At 39.2% G+C, this 18,044-nt stretch overlaps 3 protein-coding genes across 3 annotated transcripts in view; 2 read left to right on the top strand and 1 right to left on the bottom strand.

The window, feature by feature from the left end:
* Window positions 1-2,306, top strand: part of PPP3R1 (protein phosphatase 3 regulatory subunit B, alpha) — a 93,284-nt gene extending 90,978 nt beyond the window's left edge. The window contains exon 6 of the mRNA XM_043982670.1: window positions 173-2,306. Coding sequence (XP_043838605.1) covers window positions 173-220 — 48 coding nt within the window. The 3' untranslated portion in view covers window positions 221-2,306. The remainder of the gene's footprint in view (window positions 1-172) is intronic.
* On the bottom strand, window positions 2,056-14,703 carry PNO1 (partner of NOB1 homolog). Its single transcript, XM_043982669.1, has 7 exons — window positions 14,421-14,703; window positions 13,408-13,557; window positions 9,362-9,445; window positions 9,040-9,100; window positions 8,228-8,345; window positions 5,446-5,516; window positions 2,056-4,278 (listed from the first exon to the last, which is right to left on the bottom strand). Exons 1-7 carry the CDS (start codon window positions 14,628-14,630, stop codon window positions 4,211-4,213), a joined length of 762 nt encoding a protein of 253 aa, XP_043838604.1. The 5' UTR covers window positions 14,631-14,703; the 3' UTR covers window positions 2,056-4,210.
* Window positions 14,704-15,010: 307 nt separating this feature from the next.
* Window positions 15,011-18,044, top strand: part of DNAAF10 (dynein axonemal assembly factor 10) — a 38,394-nt gene continuing 35,360 nt past the window's right edge. Inside the window, exon 1 of the mRNA XM_043989547.1 lies at window positions 15,011-15,300. Coding sequence (XP_043845482.1) covers window positions 15,118-15,300 — 183 coding nt within the window. The 5' untranslated portion in view covers window positions 15,011-15,117. The remainder of the gene's footprint in view (window positions 15,301-18,044) is intronic.

Below are 18,044 nucleotides of genomic sequence, written 5' to 3' on the forward strand. Positions count from 1 at the left end.
AACCCATGAGAAATTGTAACTTAAGACAACTTTGTGAAAAGTTCCAGCTTCTAAAAGTAATAGATTTGAGGCAGCAGCTTGTTTGTTTATATTGTAACCTTGGCAAGGCTTTTGCATTAATAAAGAGATTTCTCAGCTTGTGTTAAGCTTCATTTGTTCCTGTTTGTTTCAGGTCGTAGGAGGCCTAGATATCCACAAAAAGATGGTGGTAGACGTGTGACTCTCTTTAGAGCACCGCCCAACACTTTTGCTTTCTTCTCCATCTCTGAAGATCTGCTCAAGACGTCCAGCAACGCTATCTGTGTATTTAAATGGAAGTATTTTTCTCTGTGAAGCCACATTTTCCAACATGAGCCTCATGAAGCCAACTAAGTGTTATTGAACTCTTATTCTCTCAATAACTCCGTGTAGCACTTTAAAGTCTGAAGGACAGCAAGATGGAAAAGAGCATATCATTGTGGTGGAGAAAGGGAAGGGTTGGCTTTTTAATTTATTTTTCCTCATCTTTTATAACAAGGAAATATCTATATATACATATGTAAATATTTATATATAGATATATGTAGCTTTCTATATGTAGTAGGTTGGCTTTAATTTAATATACTTGATTCAGAAGCAAAACTAGAATACAAAAGTGCCAAGCAGAACATAAACAGTTCGAAATATGGATATATACTTACTTTTATTTCACACAGTTTTATATATATAGTAGAAGTCTGTAAAATTTAAACTGGGTGTTAGGTCAACTGTTTTCCTTTTCCTGTGATATTCAGATGTCTCATGACAGATTGATAAAGCATTGTTAACTTCCTGCTATTTACCTTAATTACTTTTTTTGTAACACAGGAGTCTATAAGTTTATTTATACCTGTTAATATATTACCAGGGACTGTGTCTCTTTGCTAAGCAGCTTTTAATACACTTCTGATGAATGAAAAAATGTAATTTCAATGCTAATGCCAAGAACTAGTCCTTGTGTTCATATAGTAACTGTGCAATGCTTGTGGCCACTTCATTCTGTTACTTAGTAACTGTGGAAACAGTTGCATTTATTAAAATCTCCCTAAGCAATGTAAATTATTAGCCGTAATGGGTTATTTTATACACGACAGCTAGATTTGTCTCGATGCATTGCTTACTTAAAGATGAGGATTTGAGAATATCATGCAATTATCCAGAATTCTCACTTTTGATACATTGTGTAGTGAGATGTTTGTCATTAAACTTAATGTTGGAATCATGTTTCCCTTCTGCACTAGAAGAATGCAGGTAATGTAACCTATTGTAGGTAGTCTAACTAATATTTAATGCGTGTGTATATGTATTATGTACACATATTTATACACGTATATTTCATACAAGGGGAAAATCTTGTTAACCTATGCCATAGAAAGAAGAAACTTTCCATTATCCAAATTTGTACTATCTCTCTCTCTCTCTAACAGGCCTAGAGAGTGACATTTATTTCTAGATTTGCCCAAATCATGATTTGTAATGGATGCTAACTTGCTATATTTGTGTGACATAAAAGTAGTGAATCATGTTTTACCAACTACCCTTCCCTTTCTGCAATGGTACTATTGGCTGGAAAAAAAAATGTTATTAAACTTTTAGGGCAGTACAGTCTTTCCTAGTTTTTCTATTTAACTGGTTTTATAATCAGCAATAGAAAAGTAAGGTTGTATGAACCTTCTTAAATTGAGCACCTCTCTGCCATAGCTGTTCCTTCAACTGAGTGCTGCACATCATGGGCTCTGTCTGTGAGAGAGAAATCCAGGTGCTTGGTGTCCTTGCATGACATGGAGTTTTGCATGTAGATCGATTTGAAATGTACCTCTTGTTTACATAATTTGCATAATTTAAAAAGATAATGTTGCCAAACTTTGGTAAATGTTAATGTTCAAACTGAAAATCTCCACTACATGTAACTTTCTTCCTCTGGATCAGTACGTGGCTTATAATCCCAGCCAGTGGTTTGATCTGTTCCAGTGTCAACTGCCATGTGCTCTGCTTCAAGGGGGAACTAGTCTTTTGTGAATTTTTTGTACATAAGTATTTGTTACAGATATTTTAGCAAATGCTTTCTAATTCTCTTGCTTGTGCATATCTTGGCTGGCGTTATAGAAAATAGTGCAAATATCATTTCTTTATTGGGGGATTTTTTGTTTTGTTTTGTTTTTTAGTTTGTTGGGGGGAATGGTTTATGTTGAATGTTAGTTTTTCTTTTGCATGCTACATCATGTTGTGTGGGATCTTTAGGAACCTTCATACTATATGAATAAAAAAATAAAACATTTGAAACTTGCTACCATGTGTTCAAAGTAATCTTTGTTGAGTGATCCACAGCTAAGGAGCCAGAAGTTAAATTCTAGCATTTTAATTAAAGGAACAGAGTACTTCCTATTCTCTCTCTTGATAATCTACAGTTAGAAGAAATCATGTTAAAGGAGTCGATGTATTTTACTGGGGCGTGAGAAGACATAGGAATGAGATTTGTCACTGAGGATCTGTCTAGTTCTTTTGTCTTTGAGGGGGGAAAATGCTATTCACCTCTGAAGTACAGAATTTAATTCTGAAAATTCATATAACCAGGAGTGTTTTTTTAATAGTGACCAAATGTATAGAAGTTTTATGCTTAAACATAGACACTAGGCTAGCTAGCAAGCTATCCTTAGACATACTAAGGTCTACAGGTTTGAAAACAGACCAAGGTAGCCAGGTGGTCTTTTCTGAAAGGAACTTGGAAGGGGGATCCTAGAAGTCCAACACCTTCCTTTAAAGATGCTGAAATAGCGAGTTTGTTCAGGTCATATACAGAGAACAACAGCCCAGTTCCTTTGCCTTCAGTTTTAGCATTATTTTCACTTGGGTGTCACAATGTGCATAAAACTAGCTAAATTTCCCCTCACTCATTCTTCTGGCCTTCAAGCTCACAGCTCTTTAATCCTTGTACTCTTTATCTCAGATTTTCTTGGGAAAACACAATGTAGGGTATTAAGAAAAAGTTATGTGAATTTCTTTCATTATCTTTTATCAGCAAACATAAGAGAATATGACACAATGATCTTCCAAGCTCAAGCTCCCTTCTTAAATTAATGTAGCCTAGTGGAAAGAAAACCATCTCTAGGCCCAACCATACCAACAATGATCTGTGACCTCCAGCATGTCATTTTACTTCTCTCTGGGCTTCTTTATCTGTAAAGAGGAATCTAGATTACATGATTTCCAAAATTCCTTTGCTTATTGAAAACAAAAATGAACAAAAATAGTATTTTTATGCCTGAATGTTTCAATGTATTCCAGTTTCAGTTAAGCTTTTTATGCCTCAATGTATCTTTAAAAAGCTGATGTAGTAACAGGATCTTAACGTGTTTACTTTTTATTGCTTAGTTAGAACATCCATCATTGGTAATATTAAACATTTCAAAAAATGCCTGAAACATTTTTCTCAACTTTGATGGATAGATTTTTCTTTATTTTACAAACAGGACAGGTATCCAGATTAATTTCTCTTGGGTCATAGTAAAAGGTAGTGAAGTATTCAAGTAGTGACAAGTAGTCACCATTTCCTGTATATAAGCATAAATAACCTATCCTTGGAATTAAGGAAATATCACTTAGGTTCAGAAACTTTCCTATACAATCCAAGGAAGGAACTCATCAGAACTGTTCTCTAGCAAGGTCAATTTCCTTCAGAATTAAAGAGGAGGAGGTATAAGATGCATTTATTAAAATAGCACATACTAATGTGCCAGGAAATGCAGTTTACAAATATTTCATCTGATCCTCACAACAACCTTGTGAGGTAGGTACTATTATAATCTCCATTTTAGAATTGAAGAAACAAGCAGACAGGTTAATTGACTTACCCCAGGTCACATAGCTAATAAATGTACTGAGGCCATATTTGAACTCAGCTTTTAACTACAGGCCCTGTGCCTGGAGACCCAATTGTGGACCTACTCCAGCATATAGTAAATAGGTACATTACACCTAAAAAAGATAAATTAATAGCTTTCATATTATTTAAATAAAAAAATTTAAGTCTATGGTATTAGAAAAACTAGAAACATGGTTTTTCTTTTGTTTCTAAATGAGAATAGAGAAGGGGATTCTGGCTTAAAAACAAATATTGCTTCTCCTTGACACTGTTGCTGCCTCCTCATGCAGTCCTTCTCCACCTTCAGAAAGCAAGTCCTTTATTTTGAAATTAAAATCGATCTGCTGCTCTGCTAGCCACAGCCCGAATGTTACCATAGACCTTGGATGGAGGACTTCCTACAGAGGAAAAGAAAAAAAGAAGTAAAACTTCATACATGAAATTTACATGAAAAGCTATGTAAGGGCAAGAGCTACAAATTTCTATTAATCTAGTAATGTTGACCAGAGACCTGTCCCCTAAGTACCAAATTAGTCCCAATATAAGCCACTTTCCTAAAATATGATCTTTGAAAGGAAACTTTCAAATATACCGGGAATATAATAGCAATATACTGGGGAAAAAACTGATTAAAGAGATTTAGGTTTTATACAATACAAAACTAGAAAAAACAGGGCCTATACTCAGTCCTAAATGGTAAATTTTAAGGAATCCCTTATTAGAACAGTATTTAAACACTTTTACCATTAGCCAAAGATAACTATTTAAAGATACAAAGTTTCATTCTGTGCCAGAAATAGAGAATTCTAAGGCAAATATTTTAAGACAAGTTTGAGATTATTTTGGTACAAAGAATCATTGACACTTCTGATAACTACTTAAGGAAGGAAAGGTGATGTAGAGGAAATAGCACTAGACTTATCCTTAGCAAGTCATTGTGAGCCTCGGGTTTCCTCATCTATATAAAACGGACACCCCATAACACCTATCTCACAGGGCTGTCGTGAAGTTCCAAAGAGAGTGCATGTACACTACTTTGTACAGTGTTTTGTAAATCAGTTTATGATTTCTGTATAAGAGTTAAAATGGAGGCAAGCAGGTAAATGACAGTAAACTCAACTGGTTAGCAATTCACTCCTTGTCATTTTACTTTTTTAAAGAAAAATAAATTACTAGCATTTATATGCCCAAACCAATTTAAGCTATATTTCTTTTGTTTTCGGATGAGGCAATTGGGGTTAAGTGACTTGCCCAGGGTCACACAACTAGTAAGTATCAAGTGTCTGAGGCTGGATTTGAACTCCTGACTCCAAGGTTGGTGTTCTATCCATTGCGCCACCTAGCTGCCCCCTTGAGCTATATTTCTTAAAGCCAGTAGGCAGTTAGACTTCAAGAAAAGGAGAAATGAACCCTTAGTTGCCCCAAAAAGGGAAATTCTTTTCCACCATCAACCAAAACTTGACCCAGTTTTTACTTTGTGTTCCTACTAAGTCTTTTTCTCACTGCAGAATGAAGTTAGAGATTTTCTGGTATGGCAACAAAGTAAGGCTATTAATGGCATTTACCAAGTATGAGGTTGCAGATGGCTGTTCTTGCCATTTTAATATTTTGGAAAGAGCCAAGGATGTGAACTTTCCTGAAAGACAAAATAAGGGAAAATGTTTATAATATAAATAGCATTTTTAAAAAAAACTACTTAATGAAAAATAAGACCCAAGCTATCAAATTATCCAAATGATATTTTCTAATTTCTATCATACACAAAAAGACTGTAGTTGTAATGTTGTAACCTTTGGGCAATCAACAATTCATCTGCTGCTTCTGACCCTTATATATGGACTCCAAAAAAAAAGTCAGTTACATTCACGTAGCCCTCTGCCACCGTGTACACTTCAAACCTGTTTTTTTGTTCCAGGGAAGAAACGTAATGTTTGCTAATTAAATAAATTAGAGGTCTCTAGCAATTAAGACCCCTGTTCTACCTAGGAACTAATGCTTAGCCCTTATCATCACCATCCTCACCACTAAAAAAAGAAAGATCTTTAAGAAATATTGACAAGTTAAGGAGCTCACAGGTACCCACACCATCTGGGCTCAAAGAGAAGTTCCCAGAAGTCCATTTCTCAGTAATTCCTGTATTGGAGCATGCTTTCTTTTTTCAGTTAATTCTTTACCAAGTGATCTAAAAATCAATAATAGAGTAGAAAGAGCACTGGCTTAAAGGAGAGCCCGGCTTTAGAGCCTGAACTTTTTACCTACTATTTCTGAGACATTGGGAACTTATGTTACCTCTCTGACCTTGTTTCCTCATCTGTGAAATCAAGTCACTGGACTGGATGCCCTCTGAGGGTTCTTCTAACTCAAATCTATGATCCTATGAAGTGTTCAGAATCTAAGTATCTTCACTTACCAATATATAAGAAAATGAAAGCTTTTACTGAGAATCAGATTCATGCTGCAGTAAACCTCAAGAACCCAAAATTCATAGGGAGAAATATAAACAATGTAGTACTGATTAGAAAACCAGCATTACAGTGAGGATTTTAAAGGCTTCAGGCATTTGGGTCCAGGAATGCTACCAAATATTTGGCCAGAACCGTTCTTGGCACAACAGAGTTCATGATTCTTTTTGCTTCAGACTGCTCCTCCTCGGTGCCTACTAAAAATATGTCATTTCAACTACAAAGCAACCCTAGAAAAGATATTACCTCTATTTTAAGGTGAGAAAGTGAGGCAAAGAGGGTTAACTGATTTGCCCAGAGTCACTCAGCCAATAAATGTATGGGGCTGGATTTGAACTCAGGTCCTCCTGACTCTAGATTCCTAGAACTCTTAGACTCTAGGAGCTCTGTGTACTGAGCCATCTAGCTTGTCATAACTTATGTGAATAACTTAATTATTTACTTTTTATTTTGTATATCATGTGCAATCTTAAGTGAGACACTCCCTTGGCCTCATTTTCCTAAACTGTAAAATATTAGGGGGCAGGACTAGATGACCATGAAGGTCCTTGATTTCTATGTGGATAATGATTGAGTTTATAATTTTTAATGCCCTCTGTACCACTTCATGCACATCAAACCACTGTTATTAATATCCATTCACCTCTTTATAGCTACTATATTTGTAGCCACTGAAAAAAAGCAACTCAGAAAACAAGTTCTGTAGACTTAATTTGAGAATCAGAAGAGATAATATATGGGGACAAGCTTTCTAATCCATAAACTGCTATACAAATACAAGCCACTGTTCTTCCGAGTCTTTGTCTACTTAAACTAGAAATATTTATCAAGTGCCAGGAATTGTGTTCTAAGAATCCTCCCCAACTGGCCTCTTTAAATTCAGCAGCTTCTGGAGTCATTTTAACCAACATTTAAAAATAAATTACAGGGGGCAGCTAGGTGGTACAGTGGATAAAGCACTGGTCTTCGATTCAGGAGGACCTGAGTTCAAATCCAGCCTCAGACACTTGACACTTACTAGCTGTGTGACCCTGGGTAAGTCACTTAACCCCCATTGCCCTGCAAAATAAATACATAAATAAATAAATAAATTACATTAGTTAAGTTATTATGAGTAAACCACTCAAATAAAGTGACAAATACCAAAATATAATTTTATATGGCAACTAAAGTATTTAATTTTATAAGGTAACCAAAGTATACAGAATATACTTGCATGTTCCTAAACTAAGTGATTTTTAAATAAGATTTTTTTCATGAATCCATTATTTTCTAAAAATATCTAAGGCTTTGTTTCATCTCAACACCCCCCCCCCCCCAATAAAACAATTTTTTCATCTTGGGAAAAAACAGAACATCTCTAAGCCCTATCCCCGGAGGTCACACAAGTTTCTAGATTTAGTGGCAAACTCTCCTCTCACAATCATCGTGTTGACTTTGGGGTTTCCTTACACTATATAACCTCAATGCCATCTGTCTGTCACTGAAATGCTGATCTAGGGAGATCAACTTTAGCTTTAATTAGGGTTAATCTGAGCTTCCCTCTTAGCACTCCCATTCATCTTCTTTGGGAAGATAGGTGGCTGTTCTCCAGGTATTTTTCAAAGGGTTTTCTTGAGCAAAACCTCATGCTTTATGTTTAAAGCCTCTATTTGACAAATTCTCTGTGGATGCTATTTGAAATCTCAACTTTTAAAAAGACAAGAAGGAATTATGGTTCTATACATTCCCTTCATGGCTGATGAAGGAATCTCAATCCAGCCTTTAATAGGAATATCCCATGAACAACTTAATGTATTTAAAACAAAAAATTTAAAACAACTTTTTCTTTTGAACCAGAAGTATAAGTTATAAAATATTTTCTCTTCTGAGGTTTTATACTTACAAATCAGCCAAAACTATCCGTGTCCGTGTCACATTTTCTATGGTAAATTTAGTTTTTCCTCCTTTCCCAGCAATTCTTCCTATTGCCCTAGAAAGGTGGTCTCCTTTTAAAGGCTTTACTACATTTTAAAAAAAGAAAAAAAAAGTTTGTCAGGGAGAGAGTCAACACATCTCAAGCATAAGCATCATCTAATTATATTTTACTTTTTATTCATTCAACATTTACTAAGTGTCCACAAGGTACAGGCACGGTGCTATTATGAAAGATAAAGAGGAAAATATAGCAGCTGCCTCCAAGAATTAAACACTTCCTCACAACGCAGTTAGGAAGGTAAGATACACAAATATTTACACAAGAAATTGAGTATCTATAGAAGAAGGGTGTAGACAAGGTGCTCTGAGTTCAAAAGCAAGAGATATCTTTTCTTAAAGGAAGAGGCAATGACTTCTTGAATAAGAAATGCCGACAGATAGCTCATACTTGGTGCAACTCAAATGATCTGTGAGAACTCATGGACCAAAGAAATTGAGTATATGAGTTGGACTTTGAAAAATGGATAAGTATGATTTCAAAAGCCAGAGATTTTAAGTGAAGAAAAAGGTGACATTCCAGGTTTAGGCAACAATATAACCAAAAAGAACAAATGCAAAGAACAAACTCCTCCTTTACTGCAGCACCATTTCTAATTGTTATTTCACTGCTAAAAGACAAGTCAAAAATGGTGCATGATACGTATGAACATGTTAGCATACAAGGAAATCAAACAAATTTTCCAGTTTATAAAGGTAATACTGTAGAAAAAGAGCACTTACCATCTGTAATTTCAAAAGATTCTAAGAAGAGGTCATCTAACCTAATGAGAGCAAGTGCATCCTGAAAATTTTAAAGGAAAAGTTAAAAGCTAATTTTATATAAAAATACTGGGGAATAGGGAAGAGAACTAAAGAAATAAAATGCAGATCTCAGAGTGAAAAAATTGTAAATTAGTTATTTCTCCAAGTATCAAATTATATGAAATGCTCAAATTTCAGATAAAGTTAACCAAAGAGAAACTCAATTTTCAAGAGATGCCAAAATCCATGAAACCTTCAGGTTCAGTTATATCACCATTTTAGATGTAATGAGATCACTCACCTCCACCTGAAATCCAAGAATAAAAGCTTTCACAAAATCAACAGCTTTTGTCAGAGCACTTACATCCTTGGTGTCTTTACAAGTCTGTAAGAAAACAAAACAATGGGCTGAAAAATCAAGTGTTTACATAATTTTGTTAAGAACCTAAGTAAAAAAAAAAGTAAGCAAGTCTCTTTGAAATACTATCAACTCCACATATACAAACTCCTTCAGCTTCCACAATGTATGAACTTTTACTTCAGAATATTTAAAGCTTGCCTAGATGTCCCCAGTAGACTTTAAGCAACACTCTCTAAGCATTTACTGCTTTCCTGGGCATACAAAGACAAAATTGAGATGGTCCCTGCCCTTAAGAGAGCTTCCATTCTACTGCTCCCTTCCCCCAGATGCCCCACAGTTCTTATTTTCCCTCACATCTATGGACCATCATGAATAGGAGTTTTGATATTTGATCACAACAGGATTAGTTAAGCCACACCATGATATGAAGCTACTAAAAATCTAGGTGAGAGGTCATATCCTAAGGTATGTACCACTCAGTGTAGCAGAACCACTATACTTGGGAGAAATAAAATGGAAGGAGACAGTTTATGCTTTCTGAGAGTATTGTTGGAGCAATTCGAAAGAGCTGTTACAACTTATGGGCCAAAGCAGCAGAGCTCCAGCCAAATCCTGGGGCTTAGCACAACAGGAAGCCAGGATCTCACACACAAAATTATTCTGGTGGATGTAATAAAAAGAAAGGCCTAGAAAGCCCAGGATAACCCAGTCACAATCAATAAACAGAAGGATGATTCTGGGAAGTAGGAAGCGCACAAAGTGTTTTAGATGAGCATCCCTCATGCACACAAAGCAAGTTAAACCTGTCTTCTCTTCTCCCCTACCCTCTAAATCAAATCACACACTTGAAGAGCAAGCAATATTTAAGTGACTAAATGTAAATTCCATGATAAAAAAAGTGATTTCAAGGTTTAAATTACATTCTTTTGCAGATTCACTAAGCGGCTAGATATTTGTTCTACACAGGTAGGTGTGACATCTAAAAACATGCCAACTTCCTGCTATGTACACATACAACAAATAAAATACAAATCATAAGGCATGGGGAAAGAACTGAAGTGGGAAAAATGCAATTATGGAAATAAAAGGAATTTTGCAAATGGAATATGAACTGAAATGGCCAGCTTTATGTAAGTAGCGGAAATCTGAAATGCATGCTGAAAAATGAGTAGAATTTGGATCCTGCAAACCCGAAGGCATTTCTTCAAAGGAAGTGCAAAACATGAGGTAGCAGTGGACAGGGAAAAGAGCAGAAAAACAGTAAGTACATCAACCCACATGGGTGGACAGCAAGTGTTTTAAAGTTAGAAAAGTGATTACCAAAAATCCTAAAAGCAGGGTTGAGTTTTACTCTCCACTGACTATAAAGAAAATTCAGCAAAGGCTTCTGAGTTCAATCATTCAAAAAACCTTAGAGAATATTTAATATGATGTCCTAATGCATTCCACACCCTTGGGATCATCATCCAGCTTTTGCTCAAGAAGTTTACTACATTAACAAGGCAGGATACTCCAGTTTTGAACATCTCTACCCATGGAAAAAGTTCTCCCTTACAAAGTGCTGAATCTAATGCTATAATTTCTGAAACCCCATTGGTCTTCCTCCTGACTTCTGTAGTTATACAATCTCTAATCTCTCTTCTAGATAAATGTCTTCAAATATGTGAAGAGCTATATATTACATAATTCTACCCATCTTTTCTTTTCATTGAGTCAGGCAATAAACATTTATTAAGTACTCACTATGGTGCCAGGGACTATACTAAGCTCTGGGAATAAAAAGAAAGGTAAAAGACAATACCTGCTCTCAAGAAGTTCATAATGAGGGAAATAACACACAGATAACTATGTAGAAACATGTTACATAAAAGATAAATTGTACATCACCTACAAAGGGAAGGCATTAGAATTAAGAGGAATGGGGAAAAGGCTTCCAATAAGAGGTGAGATTTTAGCAGACTTGAAGAAAGCCAGGGATGTCAGAAGGTGGAGAGGAAGGAGAGCAGCCAGGGAAAATTCCCACAGCCAAGAGGTGGAAAATGTTGTACAAGGAATACACAGGAAGCCTGCATCCACTGGAGCAGGGAGTCTGACAGACAGACTTACCAGCAGACTACTGCATTAATCCAGGTGTGGTGAAGTGGTGAGGGTCTGGTATGATGGTAGTGTCAGTGGAGAGAAAGGAAAATATATGAGAGATGATACAAAGGTAAAAATTGACAGGTCTTGACAAAAAAACAATATGGGAGGTGATGGCAAGGAGTAGAGGAAGACACCTAGGCTGCAAGCCTGCATGACTGGGAAGATGGTAGTAGCCTTGACAATAACAGGGAAGTTTGGAAGGGAGAAAGTTTTGGAGCAAAGTTAGCGAGCTCAGTTTTGTACATGCTGGACACCCAGTTGGAGAGTCTGAAAGGCAGCTGGAATTTCGAGACTGGAAGTCAGCAGAGGTAAGGGCTAGATATGAGAATCACAAGCAATAAGTTAATTGGATCCACAGAAGTTAATGAGATCACTATCACTTCACATCATGAAATAGTATAGAGAAAGGGGAGAAGAGTTATCTAGGAGAGCCCTGTGGGACATCCAGTTAGCAGGCATGACCTGGTTGAAGATCCAGCAAAGAAGACTGAGAAGCAGCAGTCAGAAGAGGTAATCAACAATGTCAGTGGCTGCAGAGGTCAAGAAGGATGAGGATTGAGAACAGGGCATTAGATTTGGTGATAAAGAGACATTAGTAACTTTGGAGAGAGCATTTTGAGTTGAATAAAGTTAGAAGACAGACTGGGGGGTTAAGAAGTGAGAGGAAAGGAAGCGGTGGCACAATGTAGATGACTTTCTCAAGGAGTTTAGCCATACAAGTTAGGATAAATATATTCCCATTCTTTTCAACTATTTCTCATATGCTGTTTTTCAATTCCTTCACCATCTCTGAGTGACAACAATAAAAGCTGTGTAATTTCAGTAAGATTAATCTGGTGGCAATGTATAAGAGAACAGAAGAACCTGAGATAATGAGGTGAAAAAAATCTAGCAATGAAAATGGAAAGGAAAAACATGGTTCCATTTTACATACTGAAAGTATGTTGTATGTAAGCATTAAAGTATGTCCATATATTTTAAAGTATATTTAAAAGTATATCCAAAAGTCAGAATTGTTTCACTGGGGTTGATCCTTGGTTCTGGAAGGCTACACCAGCATAAGCTGTGGCCAAACTGAAGCAAGCTTTCATTACAAGTATGAGACAAATGTTATGAAAGGACCAACCTAATTAAGTATGGAAAGGCTGAGCATGAGTAAGCTGGCCACTAGGCAATGAATTAAATCTTTGGCCATGATAAAAACCAAGAAGAAAAACAGCCCTTAATTTTCCATAGTTCCCTTCAATGGATCCAGATGGAGAGCTCTGTGGGATATCCAAAGGGTCACGAATGAGGGTGGAGAAGAAGGAATAGAGAGGGTCCTAATAATCAGTTTTTAGACCATTTAACTAGATGCTACTTAAAGAACTGAACCACAACAGCACTAAAACTGTTGTTATTGGTAAAATCACAAGAGGCAAAGGGAATTGCTGCTGAATGGAAAGATGGCTCATTGGGAAAATGAAGAAAGCAACAATTCATTGTGAAACTCTTTAACAGCAATCCAAAGGCTCAAGAGCAGCAGCAGCACCACCACCACCACCAAACCCCCAAAACATATTTTGCAAATGATGAAGAGAAATTCTACAAAAAAACACAAGGTCCTCCAAATCACATCTTTAAAATATCTCCTAGTGATACCATAAGGCTACAAATTAGAGAATATCACAATCTCCAAAGAACCATAGTAAAATGGAGAAAGGCAAAATGAATATAAATAGGATAAAATATTCTTGGCAATAAGTAAAAGGTTATTAAACAGAATAACAACTGGGAAAAGAGTGATCATGCATCAACCTGTATAAGAAAAAGAAATGTTTGGGCAAAGTTGATGTTTTCCTTACCCTGATCTCTACATTCCTTGATTTTAAGTTAAATCGTATCTGAAGTCCCAGGTGTTCTACAACAGGTGTAAATATTTTCATCCAGTTCTCTTTTAATGGGGTGTATCTGTTGGCGGGCACTGGAATTTTCCTCACTTCACCTTTGTCACCCTATAATAAAGATGCACAATTAAGAAATAAGGGAAAGGCGATTTCTTATCTACTTTAAGGAATAAAAACTAAACATTACATTTTTATGTAGTAAATAAATAAGACAACTAAAGCCTATTCCTGATGCAGGGGGTCATGAAGTTTATACTGGGCTCTTGAAGGTTTCAACTACCAAAGTTCTAGCAGCTTCCACCACAGGCTTCAGAGATGGGTCCAAAAATACACTGTCAACTGAAGACCTCTATGTATGTGCAAGGCACTAAGCTAAACGTTGCAAGATTTTAAAATGTCAGTCCCTATCCTCTAGCAGTTTGCATTCTACTGGAGAGAAACTACAACACAAATACAATACAAAGTATCTCCTTATGAAATTAGGGACAATGGTCAATGAGCTACTGACCACTATCAACGCAGGTCAACCTTTTCCCTGCCACTTGCAGCCTGAGAGTGACCTAGAGCCTAGCTTTTTAAACTGTAGGTCACCACCCCATATGGAGTAACTGAACGTGGAGAAATTTGGCAACAGTAACATTAACATCCTCACCGAATAAAATCGTAAATCGTGTTTTGGGTTGGGGGGGGGGAAGAGATTTTGAAACCCAGGGGCACTGCCACTTCAAGCGTCAAAGGTTCGTATCATCCTTTGTGTCATGGGCCCCATGGGCAACCTGAAGAAACCCGTGGACTCTCCCTCAAACTAACGTTTTCAAAGACATAGCATAAAAAAGCCTCAAACTGAAAAGGAAACAAACTGCTTCGGCTCACCAACCTGAGCTTTCTCCCCCACCCCGCTCCGTCCATGATTTGGGCCCCACGTCCCGTCCCGTCCCGTCCCGTCCCGTCCCGTCCCACCCAAACTGTACCAAGAATGCGTCCCCGGACAAAGGAGGAAAAATGGGCTTCTTGTGGGGCCGGGCTCCCTCAACATCCATCTGGCCACCACCGCTGTCGTGGCTCTCCAGCGACTGCTCTTCCGCCCGCCGTTTTTTGCCCCGTTTTCCAGTCGTGCGAGAAATCTTGGTGAAGCCGTCCCCATCCTCCGCCGCGCTCTGCGTTTCCATCAAGCCTTCCATGCTGCACAACAAGATACTGCTACTCCAGATGTTTCCGGTTCCAGCACGTGGAATGGGACAAGGCGCAGGCGCGCGTTGAAGACCTCGTTTTCTTACGTCACTGGATAGCCCCACCCCCTTCCTTTGGCCCTCTAGCAGGCTGGCCGGCGCTGTGCCTAAGTCTTGCCATCTCTTCAGCACCCAAAATTTTGATGCAATCCATACGAAATCTCTTTACCCTCAGTGGAAGAAAGTCATGGAAATAATAAGCTAGGCGGCTTTTCGTTTTGAGCTTCGGACTGTCACAATAATTATAGGGCATTGATTCAGACAACTAAATGAACTTTTTCTGTCGTCTGGGGGAGGGGCCGTAAGCGGGATACAGAGTACGGCAAGCGGGAGGGTCAAACGGTCTCTTTGGTAGAGAGTGGGTAGCCGGGGCTCGTTTCCCACTTAGCGACGGTCGGTTAGCGGTAGTTGGCGGTTGGGCGCTTGCTTCGGTCCTGCCATGACTGCTTTCGAGAAGCCTCAGATCATCGCGCACATCCAGAAGAGCCTCAACTACACGGTGTTTGACTGCAAGTGGGTGCCCTGCAGCGCCAAATTCGTGACATTGGGCAACTATGCCCGGGGCACTGGCGTCATCCAGGTCTACGAGATCCAGCATGGGGACGTGACGCTGCTGCGGGAGGTGGGTGCCGCCGGCCCGGCCTCCCCCGCCCTCGGCGCTGCCCCTCGGCCCCGGCTGACCTCCCCTCGTGGGTCCCCCGAATCGCCAGCCTCGCCTCCTCCAGCCCCTCGGAGAGGGAGAGCCAGTCAGTCAACAAGCATTTCTGAAGCCGTGCCAATCACTGTGCTAAGCGCAGGGGACACAGAAGGAGGCCGGAGACAGCCTCGGCCTTCAAGGAGCTTACAGTCTAGTGCGGCCGACTACGTGCCGACAAAGATAAACCAACCCAGTTATAGTCCAGATGAATGGGAAAGAGTTAACAGAGGGAAAGCACTGGAATTCAGAAGGGTTGGGGAAGGCTTCTTGTAGGAGATGGAACTTAAAGGAAGCCGGAGAGGTCTGTAGTCAGAGAGGGGAAGGGAGAGCGTTCCAGGCATGGGGAACAGCCAGAGAAAATGCTCCAAAACGAGATGGAGTGTCCGGTTCGAAGAGCTCGTGTTGTGGAATAAGATGTAATAGGACTGGAAGGGTAGGAGAGGGCAGGCAGTGAAAGGCTTTGAATGCCAAACAGAACATTTTTCTCCATCAGGCAGTAGGGAGCCGTCGGAATTTATTGAGTAGAGGTGACATGATAGGACCTGCATTTCACGAAAATCATGTTAGTGGCTTAGGGAGATAGTTGAGGCAGGCCGACCCACCAGCAGGCTACTGCAGTAATCCAGGTGTGAGGTGATGAGGGCCTGCCCTAGATTGGTGTCCGTGTCAGAGGAGGAAAGGGGGGTATTGGAGAGATGTTGCAAAGGTGAAATATGGACAGGGCTTGGCAACAGCTTGGATTTGGGATGTGAGAGAGATTGAGCAGTACAGGATCATTCCTAGGTTGTGAGCCGGAGGGATTGGGAGGAAGGTATTGCCCACTACAGTAATAGGGAACAAAGGAGGCAGGAAAGTTTTGGGGGGTGGAAATAATGAGTTCAGTTTTGAACATGCTGAGTTGAAGATGCCTAACAGACATCAAGATGTAAATGCTTGAAAGGCAGCAGGAGAGGCTATATTGGAGGTCAGCAGAGAGGTTAGGGCAGGTTTGGTAGATTTGAGAATCTACTGGGATAGGTAGGAGGAGAGAGTGGAGCCTTGAAAACCTAGAGAGAAGAGGGTGACCAACAAAGTCAAAAATTGCAGAAAGGTTGAGGAGAATGAGGATTGAGAAAAGACCATTGGATTTAGCCATTCAGCCCAGTAGGGCAGAAGAGAGATAGAACCAATAATTGAAGAGAATGGAAGGATCAAGTGAGGGATTTTTTTTTGAGAACAGAGTCATGGTCATGTTTGTAGGGAAGGAGCCAGTAGACAGGGAGAGATTGAAAATAAGTGATAGAATGGAGGTGGCAGAAGAAGTAATCAGAGAAGACATGGAATGGGATCCCTTGAGCAGGTTATACTTGGTAAGAAGACCACCTCTTCATGTAAGATGTGTAAAGAGTAGATAGTGGCAAAAGGCATCTAAATGATATGAAATAAGGAAAAGGCTTGAAGAAGGACCTCTCAGCAAATGGTCTCAATTTTTCTATTAAAAATGAGGCAAGGGGCAGCTAGGTGGCGCAGTGGATAGAGCACCAGCCCTGGAGTCAGGAGTACCTGAGTTCAAATCCGGCCTGGGACACTTAACACTTACTGGCTGTGTGACCCTGGGCAAGTCACTTAACCCCAATTACCTCACTTAAAAAAAAAAAAATGAGGCAAGGTTCTCAGCTAAAATTGTGGGGAGATAGGGAGCCATGGAAGGTATGAGGAGAGATGAAAAGGTTTGGAAGAGCCCCTGGAGAGTGGGATAGTGGGTTGATGAGGAAGATAGAGTAGGATTGCCTGGCAGCAGTTAAGAGGGTCCAGTTGAGGTTATTTAACAGAAATATATAGTGTACCCAATCAGAACTGTTGTGTCATTTTCTCCACTGTTATTCAGTAGCACATGTGGAAGAGTAAAGGTCTTAGATGGTGGGAGTGATCTAAGGCAGAGACCTGGTGGGGCACAATTAACAATATGATAAGGGGACTAGGGATTCAAAAGAAAAGGACAGTGTTTAGTTGAACTGGTTCACCAAAGGGTCAAGATGGGGGAAAGAAGATAGAGTGGCTAGTGTAAGGGAGATAACCTGGGAGAAGATTAAATTATCAAGGGACTGGAGATCAAGATGTAGACAAAAAGTAGGGCTTGCTAAGAAAAAGCAGAGAGAAAAGGGGAGAAGTGGAAAGCCAATAGATTATCATCAGATAAGGGGATTTCTGAATTCTTGAACATTGAAGTGGTGCCTTTGAGTGATAACAAGATCAAGGGTACATGGCCATCCCTGTGTATGGTTGAAGTAGGGTGGAGAAATAAGTCATGGAAAGTGAGTAGGTTGAGAAGCCAGCATTCTAGGGTATTTGAGGGAGAGTTTATATGTATGTTGATATACTTTAATATGAAGGCAGGAGTTGGGGAAGAGAGCAAAGTTGTGAGCCATATACTGAATTAATTGAGGAAGGAAAAGAAGGAATGTAGTCAACAGTTACCAGAATTTTGATTGTGTGATAGGCCTGAATTGCATGAACTTCAAAGGAGAAGTTATTTAGTAATGGAGGAAGGGGGGGAACCTGAGGGGAGCAAAGAGTATTCCAGCTCCTCTTCTTTGACTAGCGAAAGTGCACTCACGCATATGAGGAAGTGGGCAAGTTTGCTTGAAGTTTCCCTTTTTTCCTTCCTAGTCCCGTCTGGTCTGGACAGT

Source organism: Dromiciops gliroides, chromosome 2 (assembly GCF_019393635.1).
Source record: "Dromiciops gliroides isolate mDroGli1 chromosome 2, mDroGli1.pri, whole genome shotgun sequence".
In the NCBI taxonomy this organism is placed as follows: domain Eukaryota; kingdom Metazoa; phylum Chordata; class Mammalia; order Microbiotheria; family Microbiotheriidae; genus Dromiciops; species Dromiciops gliroides.